At 37.4% G+C, this 13,447-nt stretch overlaps 1 protein-coding gene across 1 annotated transcript; it reads left to right on the plus strand.

Moving 5' to 3' along the window:
* Nucleotides 1–3,232: 3,232 nt before the first annotated feature.
* Nucleotides 3,233–12,060, plus strand: LOC145774472 (mitochondrial import receptor subunit TOM40 homolog). The gene is made up of 9 exons (XM_082585728.1): nt 3,233–3,373; nt 3,773–3,904; nt 4,592–4,659; nt 7,493–7,582; nt 9,189–9,290; nt 9,380–9,485; nt 10,046–10,168; nt 10,599–10,778; nt 11,548–12,060. The coding sequence occupies exons 1-9, from the start codon at nt 3,289–3,291 to the stop codon at nt 11,685–11,687; spliced, it is 1,026 nt and encodes a 341-aa protein (XP_082441854.1). The 5' UTR covers nt 3,233–3,288; the 3' UTR covers nt 11,688–12,060.
* Nucleotides 12,061–13,447: the final 1,387 nt, after the last annotated feature.

Consider the following 13,447-nt stretch of genomic DNA (forward strand, 5'->3'; position numbering starts at 1 on the left):
AAGCGTTAGAATCCAGAATCTGCGGTTCACGACATTAAGGCGCGAACAAAACGGCGCAGACAAAACGGCGCCAAAGTCAACGTAACAAGCTTAGAACCTTTTCCTCATTTTGTTAACATGTTTTGGTCAATTCCTCTTTGTCATGAGTTACCAAGGGTGGTGGGGGGGGACTTGTATACCAGCTCCAAAAATCCTTATTCACACATAAACTTTCGTTATGGTTGCAGAGTATTATCGTTCTATAAATTGAACTTGTTGTGTTGACTTTGGCGCCGTTATGTCTGCGCCGTTTTGCCTCTGCGCCATTTTGTCTCTGCGCCGTTTTGTTCGCGCCTTAATGTCCTGCTTCGCAGAATCTGTAATTGGTAAATAGCCTCCTAAATTGCATTTCACATCATATATACAGACTACTGTAGAGTAGTACTTTCACCAGCTTAACTATAAGGCCTTCTTGCATAAATGAGTTTTAGTGTAGTATACACAAAGGGGTATTACTTGATTTTTGTGTACTGTACAATATCCACTGCGTTTTCAGTTTATTCTTGGAAAGTTACTTCACAATCACATCCTTAAGTCCTAATTTAAAGTTTGTTTTAAGTGCCTTGTAGTGTTTTTGTTCATTTTTTCAATTTTCTAGTAAAAACTGGACAAATATGATGCTCTGGGTTTTTTTATGGGTTTTTTTGGTTTTTTTTAAGTGGGTTTGTTTGAAAAAACCCACCTGGGTTTTTTTGGGTCGGGTAAAATACCGACAACCCTGGTTTTTATGCTGCTAAATGTTTAAAAAACCCGTGTAACTTGGTTGTTTTTGGTAAGCTGGTTCTATCAGTTTGTGAATTAATTTCTACCTTTTGTTGTAATAAACTCACCAAGCTTAAACAATGTCATGGCAGACTAAGAAGGCGCAAAATGAAAGCAATGGGACTACGAATCCTCACTAAACTAATCAATAAATGGTCTTGTTCGCCTGACATGACAACCTCATTGTGAAGAAAGGAGCATTCTTCCCGGCTATTAGCACAAGGTTGAGCACTCACTGGTACAGCGAGCTGTTGCGATTCGCTAACCATAACGGTGTAACTTCCACGCTAGCCATTCAGACCATCCAATCAACTATTATATATGCTTTTTGTAGAAAGAATTGACATCGACAAGAATTGAAATGGCTAGTGTGGAAGCTACACCGTTGTGGTTAGCGAATCGCAACTGCTCGCTGTACTAGTGAGTGCTCAACCTTGTGCTGATATCTGGGAAGAACGCTCCTTTCTTCACAATGAGATTGTCATCTTAGGCACAACAAGACCATTTTGATTAGTTTAGTGAGGATTCGTAGTCCCATTGCTTTCATTTTGAGCCTACTTATTCTGCCATGACATTGTTTAAGCTTGGTGAGTTTATTACAACGAAAGGTGGAAATTAAATCACAAACTGATAGAACCAGCTTACTAAAAACTACCAAGTTACATGGGTTTTTTAAACGCTTAGCAACGTAAAAACAATGCAAAATTATACATTTTTGCTACCTGGGTATTCTTGGCCTGGCAAAACCTTCTCAACCAAACGACAAAACCCTTAGGTTGCACATTACTTGTCGAATAGTTTTTGTACGACTACACAAATGACTTGGTTTACAGTTTACAAGTGGCTATTTTTCCACACTTAATGCCATGGATACAATCAGGTGTTGCCATAGGCGTCATTTCAGGGGTGCGAAGGGTGCTTGAGCACCCCAAAATGAAAATCTGAGGTAACAACATAAATGCGAGAGCACCCCTGGGTCCTGGTTTGCATACAAAATACACCGATTCAAATGGAAATTTGCATTGCTAAATACCGTTTTTTTTTTCTTTCTTGAAAGTCGTTTCACCAAAGCGCAATATTTTCAGTGTTTTACATTTGTGTGTGGCACGCAGCGCCACACATATCAAGGGCAGACATGATTGTACTATTGCGTAACAATTAAGCACAAACACGCGCACTGCGTCAAGAAGTGCCGTTCGAGAGAAAACAATTTGTCTGGCTCGAAGAAAATTGCTGTTTTCTACTCAAACGTCTACAAAAACATCCTGCAAACGGCGTCAGATGCAATCGTTAGCCGTTTCCCTTCTTCATCATACCGAATGGCAGACTTGCTACGAGAGCTGCTAGAGAATCCCACAATGAAAGAAGCCGATGTTACGAAAGTAAGCCAATTTTATGATGGTGATTGGGAACGCAAGGATTTGCTGCGTGAACGCAAACAGTGGTTCGCTTGTTGCAAACGTGACGGTGATGTTGTGACAGTGAATACGCTACGTCAGAAATTCATTGCACAGCCGTCAATGGTCGATATAATGCCAAATATATATGCAGCTTTGGTAACTTACATTGTTATGCCGACTTCTTCCTGTGAAGCCGAACGTTCCTTTTCGTTATTACGACGCTTGAAGACCTACCTTCGCAGCACTCAAACGCAACAACGACTGAACAATTTGGCCGTTATAGCCTATAGGTAGTTATCGCGAATTGGCGGAGAAATTAAACATGGAAGAACTTGTCACGGAGTTTGTTTCCAAGACAACGACCCGCAGAAACAAATTTGGATGTGATTAATTTATAGCAAGCCGCATTATAAGGCAGACGTGAACAAATTAAAGTCGAATATATTTCAATATTCAATGTAAGATCACTTTCGCCTCGCATGTAATACTTGTTTTCATTTCTATCTGATCGTTTGACACACCGTTGCAGTCTATTCGATTACACATACGACAAAATTATCTTTTATGTTGATTCGACGTTTCATGACGTAGGCTAAACATGGTTGAATTTACTATTAGATTGAGTCATTTGTTTTAACATTTTCCATCGGTCAGGTTTTCAATTGATTAGCCTATATTGACAATTTTCGTAAGATAACTTAGAGCACCCCTAATTTCAACAAATTTTTAAAAAAAATTACGCCAATGGGTGTTGCCAGAGTTAGGATTAAAGTTAGGAAGGATTAGAGTTAGGAATAAGATTAGGGTTTTGATATTTGCCCAGGGTTAAAAAAAATTCCAAAATACAAGTTTTGTTTTCAACAGCTTTAAACTTTTCTCAAATTAGGGCAAAATTCCTTATCTGGTAACACTATTGAGGCTATTATTACACTATATCATATAGTGTAAATATAGCCACAGCCTTTTCAATTAGAATAATTAGGGCACCATTCACCAAACTACAGTATTTTAACCACATTTGTTTGATGTTAGATTTTTATACTGCTTGAGTTCTTTCAAGCGCTAGGCAATAGTGTTAAAACATATAATGGGAAATGCACATGCAGCAACATGGGGCTGGGGGTCATCTTCACCCAAAGAATCACCTAAGGAAGTGATAGATTCCACTAAAAGTAAGTATCAAACACATTGGTTATGCTTTATAATCATGATCGTCATACTGTGACCAGTGACTAGAAAGTAAACAACATAAAAATATATTTAAAATACTTGTACCATACTTTAGAATTAGATACTTATGATATGTTGTTCAAAATGGGACAACTAACTTCTTCCTAAAACCGAACAGCAAATATGTTGATTGACAGTACACTCTGTAAATGTTTTCCTAATGCTTGACTGTATAAAAGTTGCCCCATGGTAATCTTTCATGCATTGCATAATTTCTGTGCAAAAGTAATGTACGGTATCGGTAGTCAATTGATGTTTTATAAATTTACAAAGTTTGGGATTTACTTCGCCTGTGAATCAGTTAATCATTATATATAAATTGTCCCTTTAATGTGTTTTAGTCTCCCCGCCCCCAGTATCTCCAGTTATCCCACCTTCCCAACCAGCTGCTTCTGCAGCACCACAGATTATTCCAAAACTTGTTAAAGCTGCTGGACTGGGCACATTTGAGGAGCTGCACAAGCCATGCAAAGGTAATTTTGTTGCAATAAAAATAAAATCTTTATATACTTCAGCATATATACTTCAGGTACTGCTCAGTAAACTGCAGTGTATAAATTCACTGTTTGAGTAGGTAACCAAAACGCTCATTAGAAACAAGTTATTTTTGACAGAATACGTACATGGCCACCAGCCAGTTGGTCACCTCAAAAAGGCAATTTTGCAGAAATAAACTTCACTGCATATAGTATCTAGTATCAAATGCAAATGCAGTGGATACATTTAACTTGCTAAAAATTGATGCAACTTTGGAAAAACTAAGGGTCGCCTTTGTTTGGATGTTGTTCAAATATCATGTAATTCCATTTCTTGCTGTTTTTTCATCATTTCCTTTCAAATACTGTATGACGTTTCACCATCCTATTTACTGCTGTAGGATAACTCGGACACCTCCCTCAATTTGTCATATAATACTTTAACCTTATTGTACTACATCCAAAATCACGTGGTGTCAAAGTGGCTGTAAAAACTACAAGTGAGGGTTGAACCTTTGCCGGGGAATTTAGCTCGATGCTGATTAGCTTGTTTGTCAAGTTTTTTGCCCATTTTTTTCATACTAAATCCAACTGCATCATTATATTACTTAGCACATCCATGACATGTATTGTTTGTCTTATATTGCCACTTGTTTGTACTGTAAATTATTCTTTACATTTCAGATATAACTTTGATCCCTTTCGAAGGCCTGAGATTTATGGTCAATAAAGGTCTTAGTTCACATTTTCAAGTACTGTACATTGTTGTTGTTAATTTTATTGGCATGATACAAGTTATAACTTTAGATTGCTTAGGCTACTATTTACCATTGGTCCTTAAATTGTTGAAGAATCTAAATCGGTTAACTGAGGAAAAACATTTAAGTTTGTCCATTTTTTTGTAATTATTATATTGTTTTCCTTATATAACGACTTTGGGTAGAATCATAGTAAAACATGATAAATGAATCAGGGGTCCACGTCTTTTAGGCGCTGACAGTTAGGCGCTGGTCTAATAGGCGCGCACACTGTGGCGTCTGGATATTTAGGTGCGGAGCACTGTGGCACCCGTTCATTTAGGTGCTATTCCTAGTAAAGTCTGTAGATTGTATCAGCTTGGCAGGTAGGGGCGTAGGGCAATGCTTTTCACACAAAATATTATATTGAACAGGAAAATATATTGTTGTGTTAATGCGTGTGCGTTGTTGGTCATGGCTTCAGTGAGTGAAGTTGCTTAAAAGTTATTAAGGTGTTGCGACCGTGCCATATTTCAAACTGATTGTCCTGCTTTGGTATCATGCACGTTTTAACGTCCGCGTTTTGTCGCTTCTACCTTTTTCTAGACCTCTGCTATGTTTGTCATATATTGTTTTTGTGATGGTCAGAAATAAAAACAAACTGAACTGAACACAAAATGTTATATTCAACAGAAAAAATATATGGGTGAAGCTGCTTAAACCGGGAATGCTTTTCACGCAAAATGTTATATTGAACAGAAAAATATGTCATGGCTTCGGTGAGTGAAGCTGCTTAAACCGGCAATGATTTTCACATAAAATGTTGTATTGAACAGAAAAATATGTTGTTTTTTTAATGCGGGTGTTCAGCATTTATTTGTTGTTAGTCCAGGTTTGCGCCGACGAAAGCTTTATCAATGAATTATTCAAGTTTCCGAACATGTATATATAAGTTCACTTTTAGTTAGGTCAAATAATAACTACACTAAACATCAGTAAAAAATGTACCGTAGGCTGTATTCAAGCGGGCGGTAGGCTTGAGTGAAGAGTAACTTAGTTTTCCGTCAAAACCCGGACTAGGTTTAATAACGAGCAAAGTCTCACCATTATGCTTGCAACTTGTAGCCAAGGTGTAGCCTATATGCCCTGTAGAAATGTATTCATGTGAACAGTAGTAGAGCGTCTTACGCGTTCTCGTCACATAGCCAATCCATCCAGAACAGAAGTAATTTATATTTAATCTAAATAACCAGACATTTTTCACACAAATCTGTTGTATTTACGCCGTAAAAACATGTCATGTGATCGACGTAGACGCACAATCTTGACATCAAATGAAAGCATACATCTTCAGCTATCCGAAGATGCAAAGCTTTGCAATAAAATTTAAAACATTCTATGTACAACTAGCAACTTTCCAAAAGGTATTTTTTCTAATTTCTTAAAAAATTAAAAACTGGCAGAAAAGTGTACTTCATTATAATCTTTACTAACCCAAGCATGATACAATAATATGAAAATATATGTAGTTTAATCGAATGCCAAAACAATTCTGCACATAAGAAAAATTTTACTTCGTTTCTGCGCGCAATGCTTTAGGAGGTACAGCAGAATGATTATGGAGAAATTTGGAAAATTTTAAGCAAAAAGTTTACGTAATTTAGCCTACAGTCTTTTTGATCGAGAAATTCCAAAGTAAGGGGTTGCCTAGCCAGTTTTGACTGCCAATTCCAATGAGTGAAAGAAAAAAAAATCCACTGTGTCCCCATTTTTAAGAAGTCCTCATCTGATAACTGCACCGCCAAAATATTTTTTTTAATTAGCCAAAAAAGGACAGGCAAAGATTATGGATCTGCCATCATTTTCATTTTTTTTGCTTGAAATAGGCTACCTTTTAACCTTGGACGTAGGGATACTTCCTTGGTCATCATGGCAAAAATCCCAAGACGTGTATATATACGTCCGTGGCCGCGAAAGAGTTAACTAAAAATGAACTCAATAATGTTCGGAAGCTTGAATAATTTATTGATAACGCTTTCATCAACGCAAACCTGGACTAACAACAAATAAAACAATAATAAATCAATAAAACAACAATATATTTTTCTGTTCAATATAACATTTTGTGTGAAAAGCATTCCCGGTTTAAGCAGCTTCACTCACTGAAGCCATGATATAATTTTCTGGCAAGCTGCCAAGCTGATACAATCTACAGACTTTACTAGGAATAGCACCTAAATGACCGGGCGCCACAGTGCTCCGCACCTAAATATCCAGACGCCACAGTGTGCGCGCCTATTAGACCAGCACCTAACTGTCAGCGCCTAAAAGACTTGCTCTCTGAATCAGCCTATACTTTTTTGAAATTGACCCAATCCTATCCCTTGAATTTAGCCACATTGTAATGAAAACCAGTTATCTTATTTTAACGGCCCTTTTCGTGCTTGAGCTTTAATGTTTTGTAATTTTGTGTTGAAGCAAACGTGTTGTATTCATTTGTTTGTTGTTTCTCTATTTTTTACACTTTCCAACTACTGTATCGATTTAGCTGGTATGTCCTGCAAAATCTCACTCTAATGTGGTGGACCCTGTGTTGGAACTTTGTGGCATGTTTGCAATAGGTTAGGGAGACCAATCACCTCATACAAAATCTTAGAAACGTTATTGATACTAGAACCTTGCCATCACTCCACTGTTTTTACATCAATGCATCATCGCAAAAGAAATATGTTACCTTGATCTAGTTGAAAGTATCAACCACCTACTTTCATCTTGCAACGCTGCAATTGCACAGTTTTTCACTTGTCCACTATTACAACCTACTTTTTATAAGTATTCATTGTTTCAGGTTCAACATACTGTCAGCTTAAACAATGACAAGTCATCGTATAGATTTGGCTCTACATTTGTTGGGTCAAAGCAACCTAGTCCGACAGAGGTATATAATATATTATTATTATTTGAATAGTTCTATTCTGGTTAATTGTAAGAAACTTTATCTTTGTACTCAGAAAGCTTACTATGAGAGCTTGATCTTAAGAGTTTCGTATACTTCCAGAGGCATTCAGCCACTGACGCAAAGTGACGCAGGCCCACTCATTGAAATTGACAAAGTTAATTATTCCATCCACCAGATGCCTCTGAATGAAGAGCTGTCCTTGAAGGGTCTGCTACTGTTCGGTGAATCCGATTCGGAGAGTTCCCTATTCGGAGATTTTTTGAAATTTTTTTTGAAAATGATCGGGAACCGTAGCCTAATTATCATTGCCGCTTTTACATCGTTTTAACGTCGCTAAACGTTCAAATCGTGCAGAAAAAAATAGAAATATAATAAAATGTTTGAACAATTAAATGAAAATTCGTCATGTCAGTTCAGTTGAATTGTTTTTATTTGTGACCATCATATCAAAAACAATACACGTCAACATTGCAAAGATATTTAAGATATGAAGTGAGCATTCTGTTGCTCCGGTTTTCTTTGGTAAAGTTATGAATATGGAACGTACCATATCACTAGGGTCTTTCCGGTGTCATAAATATGATTTAAGATCTCAGTGGTTAGGTCTAAACCCCACTCATCTAAAGCTTCGAGAATTTCAACTATAAAAGAAACGATATTGTGGAATAAAATACAAAATTCTCTACTGTAAATAAACAGAAGGCGTCGTTGGATTTAGAATTTTGTAATACGTGAGGATTCTAATAAGTAATATATTCTAAGTTTGCATGCAGAAGGCGACGCAGGATACATGTCAATCTTATCTGAGCAAACATTAATAGTTCAAAAATAAATTTAATTCGCTTTTCAGTCTTAAGATCTCAATGATTAGGTCTAAACCCCACTCATCTAAAGCTTCGACTGTTTTTTTCTGCACGATTTCAACGTTTAGCGACGTTAAAACGATGTCAAGCGGCAATGATAATTACGTTACGATACCGACGAATTTTCATTTAATTGTTCAAACATTTTATTTCTAGTTTTTCTGCACGATTTCAACGTTTAGCGACGTTAAAACGATGTAAAAGCTGCAATGATAATTAGGCTACGGTACCCGATAATTTTCAAAAAAAATTTCAAAAAATCTCCGAATAGGGCACTCTCCGAATCGGACTCACCGAAACGGGCCATTCCGGTCCTTGAAATGCCTTCCTCAAGCGCACACCCTGAGAGTCGAACCAACGCCGCTTGATCTTGAAGTTTCCTTTTTATAAAGTCAGGCGCTTAACCAACTGACTTATACGAGGCGCTGAATAGTTACTGTACAACTTATTAGCTTAATTTGTTCTATTTTTCAACACACTTGACTTACCTGCACCATACCACATAGATGATTATTTGAGATACTTTTTTCTTTTTTTGTGATTTGCAGTAGGTAAATGAAATTGTTTTGATTTGATGTGTGCGTTAAACATTAAAACAAGTGTGAAAAATTGGCTTGTAAGGAAGTAGAAAAGTGAACCTACATTAGTAGTAAGTTTGCTGCACCTGTATTTATTTATTGTATTTATTAGTATCTGTATTTATTAATTGCACCTGCATTTAGGCTTACCCGGTCATGGTTGGAGAAATGAGCCAGAGCGGTGAACTTCAAGCACAGTTCATCCATCAATTAACTGACTTCATGAAAGTGAAATGCATTGCCCAGGTAATTCCACCCTTCCCAAATAATTTTGACCCTTTCAACTTTTTAAAGCTCAATTTTCTTCAAGGTTGTTTATATTTATTTGTTCACAGACAGCTCAATCTAAACTTCAATCTATGCAATTCGGAGCTGATATTTCATTAAGTGATTCCACCATTTCTTTTGTGACTGCTGATCCTAATGTTCTTAACGGCTCAGGTAATAATAATATGGTGTGTGTGTTTTGTATAGCGCTCTATCTATCGCAGATTTGCCTTGCTTTCAACGCTTTACAAAGCAGACAGTGTCAGCACACCAATATAAGAGCCGAGAGGCACGGTCGATTAAAGGCACTCATGATTGCAATTGTTAGCGATACAATATTTAGTTGAACTTTTTTCGGCTAACCTATCATTCCAATGAAAAATGTTTTCTCCACCTTGCAATGTCTATAAATTAAAATATGTAGTAACCACAATCGTCATGTTGGCACTCGGCCTGACAGTGGGCCAGCCGCACTAATTGTGCAATGGTAAATTAGTCACATGATGGGATGGGCTCTATTACTTACAAGACCATGTCATATCGACCCCAGACTACGACTCATCCATCACTGCCTTCAGCACAAAGCAGGACATGTCTGTATATAACTCTGTTGTGAAAAAATAGACCAACTGATTGATGTCAACAAAGTTAATGATACTGAACAGATTGCAAACTGGCTGCCGTTATTCCTTTGTAAAGTGACAACGCATAAATCTTTTAATTTCATTGTTCAGGAATGCTGATAGTACATTACTTGCAAGCGATTACTCCGAAGCTTGCCATTGGCACAGAGTTGCTCTATCAGAGAGGGCCCGCACGCCAACAAGCTGTTGTTTCATTGGCAGGAAAATATAGCAGTAAGTTGCACAGAATTAATGTTGATTGTGTGATTTCTTTAGTTTTACTGAACTTGTCGTTTTCCTCAAAATTCGGCTGGGTTAAGATATATCAAAATATCGTGGTATTTATTACAAAGGGTAAGAATGTTCATTTTTTCATACGAATTGCAATATTTATTAACTATCATTCTATCGTTTCTCTTCACATTCATTGTGACAACATGCAATAGCTTAAAATATAGTTGAAAATGTATCTCAACTGGAAGCAGTCAGCTGCTTCGATAATGGCAGGCCAACAATTTGGGTCTGATCAACATGATTGCAGTCACGTGTTGTCGTTGCGGTGCTTTTACTACGCAATCGACATGCAAGGCCAATCAGCCAACGAACTTTTTTTTACTTTTATTGCCACGTTGTGGTCTAAATAATAATTTCATGTTCTTTGTAGCTAAAGACTGGCAGTTTGCCGGCACCCTTGGCATGGGTGGAATCCATGCCAGCTTTTACAGGAAGGCGAACGAAAATGTCCAAGTCGGAGTGGAGCTAGAAGCGTCTCTTAGAAGCATGGAGAGCGTTACTTCACTTGCTTATCAGTTCGACTTACCAAAAATGAACTTACTATTCCGAGGTAAGGTGAAGTGCGTTTTCATAAGGCTCACAAATGTGTGAAAGCAACACGTGATGCCAACTGCGTGATAGCTTTAACTTAAGATTGGCCGTGTGGCACCCGACAGTGAATGATTTCCATATCAGTAATGATACTGGAGAAATAAGCCTTTATAGTTTAACGTCTGAAACAACTTAAACGCAGATTGCAGACAAGAAAACTGAAATTTTTTACCACCATTGAAAACCATTAATTGAATTCGTAAAGAATTGACACAACAGAAATACCGTGCCGGATCTATGTGTTATTTTTATACTAATTCAAACCAACAAAAATAACTCGGGCTTGACTGCAAAAATCACTGGCTCCAAATCACGAAATTGGTAATCGAGTGTCCCACTTTAATTGGTTGAAATTCTCATTGACACTCAATAAGGTTTCTGTTGCCCGCAGTCAAGTATGTTTCGGTAATTTGCTGCTCAGCGAGCACCACTGAAAAGGATTGATGCTTGGCGCCAAATCTGTCAAAGGATGATCGTGGTTATTTTGAGTTTCTAAGCAGAGGCCTGTGTTGTTCTAAACGTTGTAATCGAATCCACGGCCTCCCGATGCTTACCACTTTGGTCACAACTCTTCGGTTGAAAACAAAAATAACCAGCCTCCCAAGTTTTCACCGAAACACTGTCAGAAGTGTTTCCATACCAATTATTTTTAATCTATTTTTGACACCAGTAATAACTGTTTTACAACCGCAAAGAAAATTATTATACAACATATTTGTACTTTTTAGGGCTCATGACTTCAGAATGGACGATAGCAAGTTGTTTAGAGAAAAAGCTCATGCCCCTGCCAATAACTCTGCAATTGTTTGGTTCTTATAATATAAAGAAGGACAAAGTATCTTGCGGAATCGGTGCTGCTTTAGGATAAAAAGATCGTACTTTACGTTTAACCGACGTTAGTACGAGTTCTGGAAACTTTTGATACATTGTCAACCCAAGGCAGTTCAGAAAGTGCTAGTCCAACTGATTTTTACACTTTTTTATGTTTCATTTCGCTCATCAAATTGATTGTTGCAAAACTTTTCAATTTTTTACACATTTGTTACCGATAACATTGGTAGACTAATATTACATGGCAATTTCACCGATAACAGCTTCAGAACTCCGAAGATACTTTTACGTTTATTTGAACGTAAGTTGAACCCTTTAGCTAGTTGTGGCCAGAGCAACTTGATAGCCTGGTTTCGTTTGTTCTTCTGTACGTGTTGTTGAACTTATGATGTTAATAAATCAAATAGTAAATTAAACCTGTGATTTTTTACCTACTTATCATTCTTGTGACAGTTTAGTTTTAACCATCACAAATCGCTAACAGCCCTTTTATTGAGTTCTGAGAGACAAGCTCAAAATACTGTATGAGTCGAAAGCTTTCAATTTTCTTGATTCAATTATAGCACAATTTGTAAAAATCAAAAAGGCTACTTGGAGCAGTCCGTCCCGTTAGCTCAGTGGTTGCGCGCCTGGCTCAAGATCACGCGGCGCTGGTTCGACTCTCAGGGTGTGCGCTTGAGCAATGCATTTCAGGACTGCTCTCCATTCAGCGGCAATGGAGTAATTCCCTGGCAACAACACTTCAACAATCGGAAAACTTCACTCTGCCAATCTCGGTAACCGGCCCTGCGTCAAGAGCCTCTACAAGTATGCGAAACTACCAGGAATAACCTATCAAGGTTTTGTCAGTCCGAGGATGATGATTCAAAACCAACGAGAAGGTTTGTCCAAACTTTTTCTAAGGCGGACCAGATTTGATAATGCGAAAGTGTCTGCGGCCAACGGCCTGACACTGTTGTTTTGCATAAAGAAAAATGCATATACTGTATAGCAATATTGTATTATTTAATGTCATTTTCGTACAACAAAGCGGTTTGTAGATTTAAGTATTTTGTTGCATAGGGGAAAGCAGGACAAAACGGACATGCCAACTTCAAAGTGCTCTATTTGAGCAAGCTATTTAAATATCATGGACTTATAGCGTTGTTTGAATTAACATGTCACTTGACAACAACTGCCCAGTGTATAAAACTTAATTTATTGTGGGTGTCTTTCCTGCTCCGGGCATGGGGCAAAACGGACATAGTATAAAACCACTCTGCTTTGTATTTCATTTTGTTAATTAGTTTGTCAAGGGTCAAGCAAACTTTTGTGAACTTGTTAGAATGACTATCTATAACAAAAACAGCCAGGTTTGGTAAACAGTAAACTTATTTATTTTAAATAAAGCTTTCGCCGCCATAAAGCCAGCTTCTTCAGTAGTCTTATTTAAATAGAATCAAACTAACTCTCAAGCAATGCCTGACAAATGCATCTTTGCAATTTCAGTTCTCCAAAACAAACTAGCTATCCGCTTGAAAACCATTTTCACGCCAAAAAACATTGCTTCTTTTAGACTGTGTTACAAGTGATATCGATCTTCCTTTTGTTCCAACCAACCTGTTTTGCCCCAAACAAGCTACCTAAGAAAGTCTATATAACCAAAACTAAAATATGCAAAGAGCTCATTTTTTGGAGGAAAGTGATCCTATCTTCAAAACTAAAAGAGAAGCAGAAATTTTCAAAAAACACCTAAGTTAAGTATCGTCACATTTTAGAAGACAAGTTTTTATAACAATAAACAAGCCTACCGTAGCC

The sequence above is a fragment of the Aplidium turbinatum genome, chromosome 7 (assembly GCF_918807975.1).
Source record: "Aplidium turbinatum chromosome 7, kaAplTurb1.1, whole genome shotgun sequence".
NCBI classification, from domain to species: Eukaryota; Metazoa; Chordata; class Ascidiacea; order Aplousobranchia; family Polyclinidae; genus Aplidium; species Aplidium turbinatum.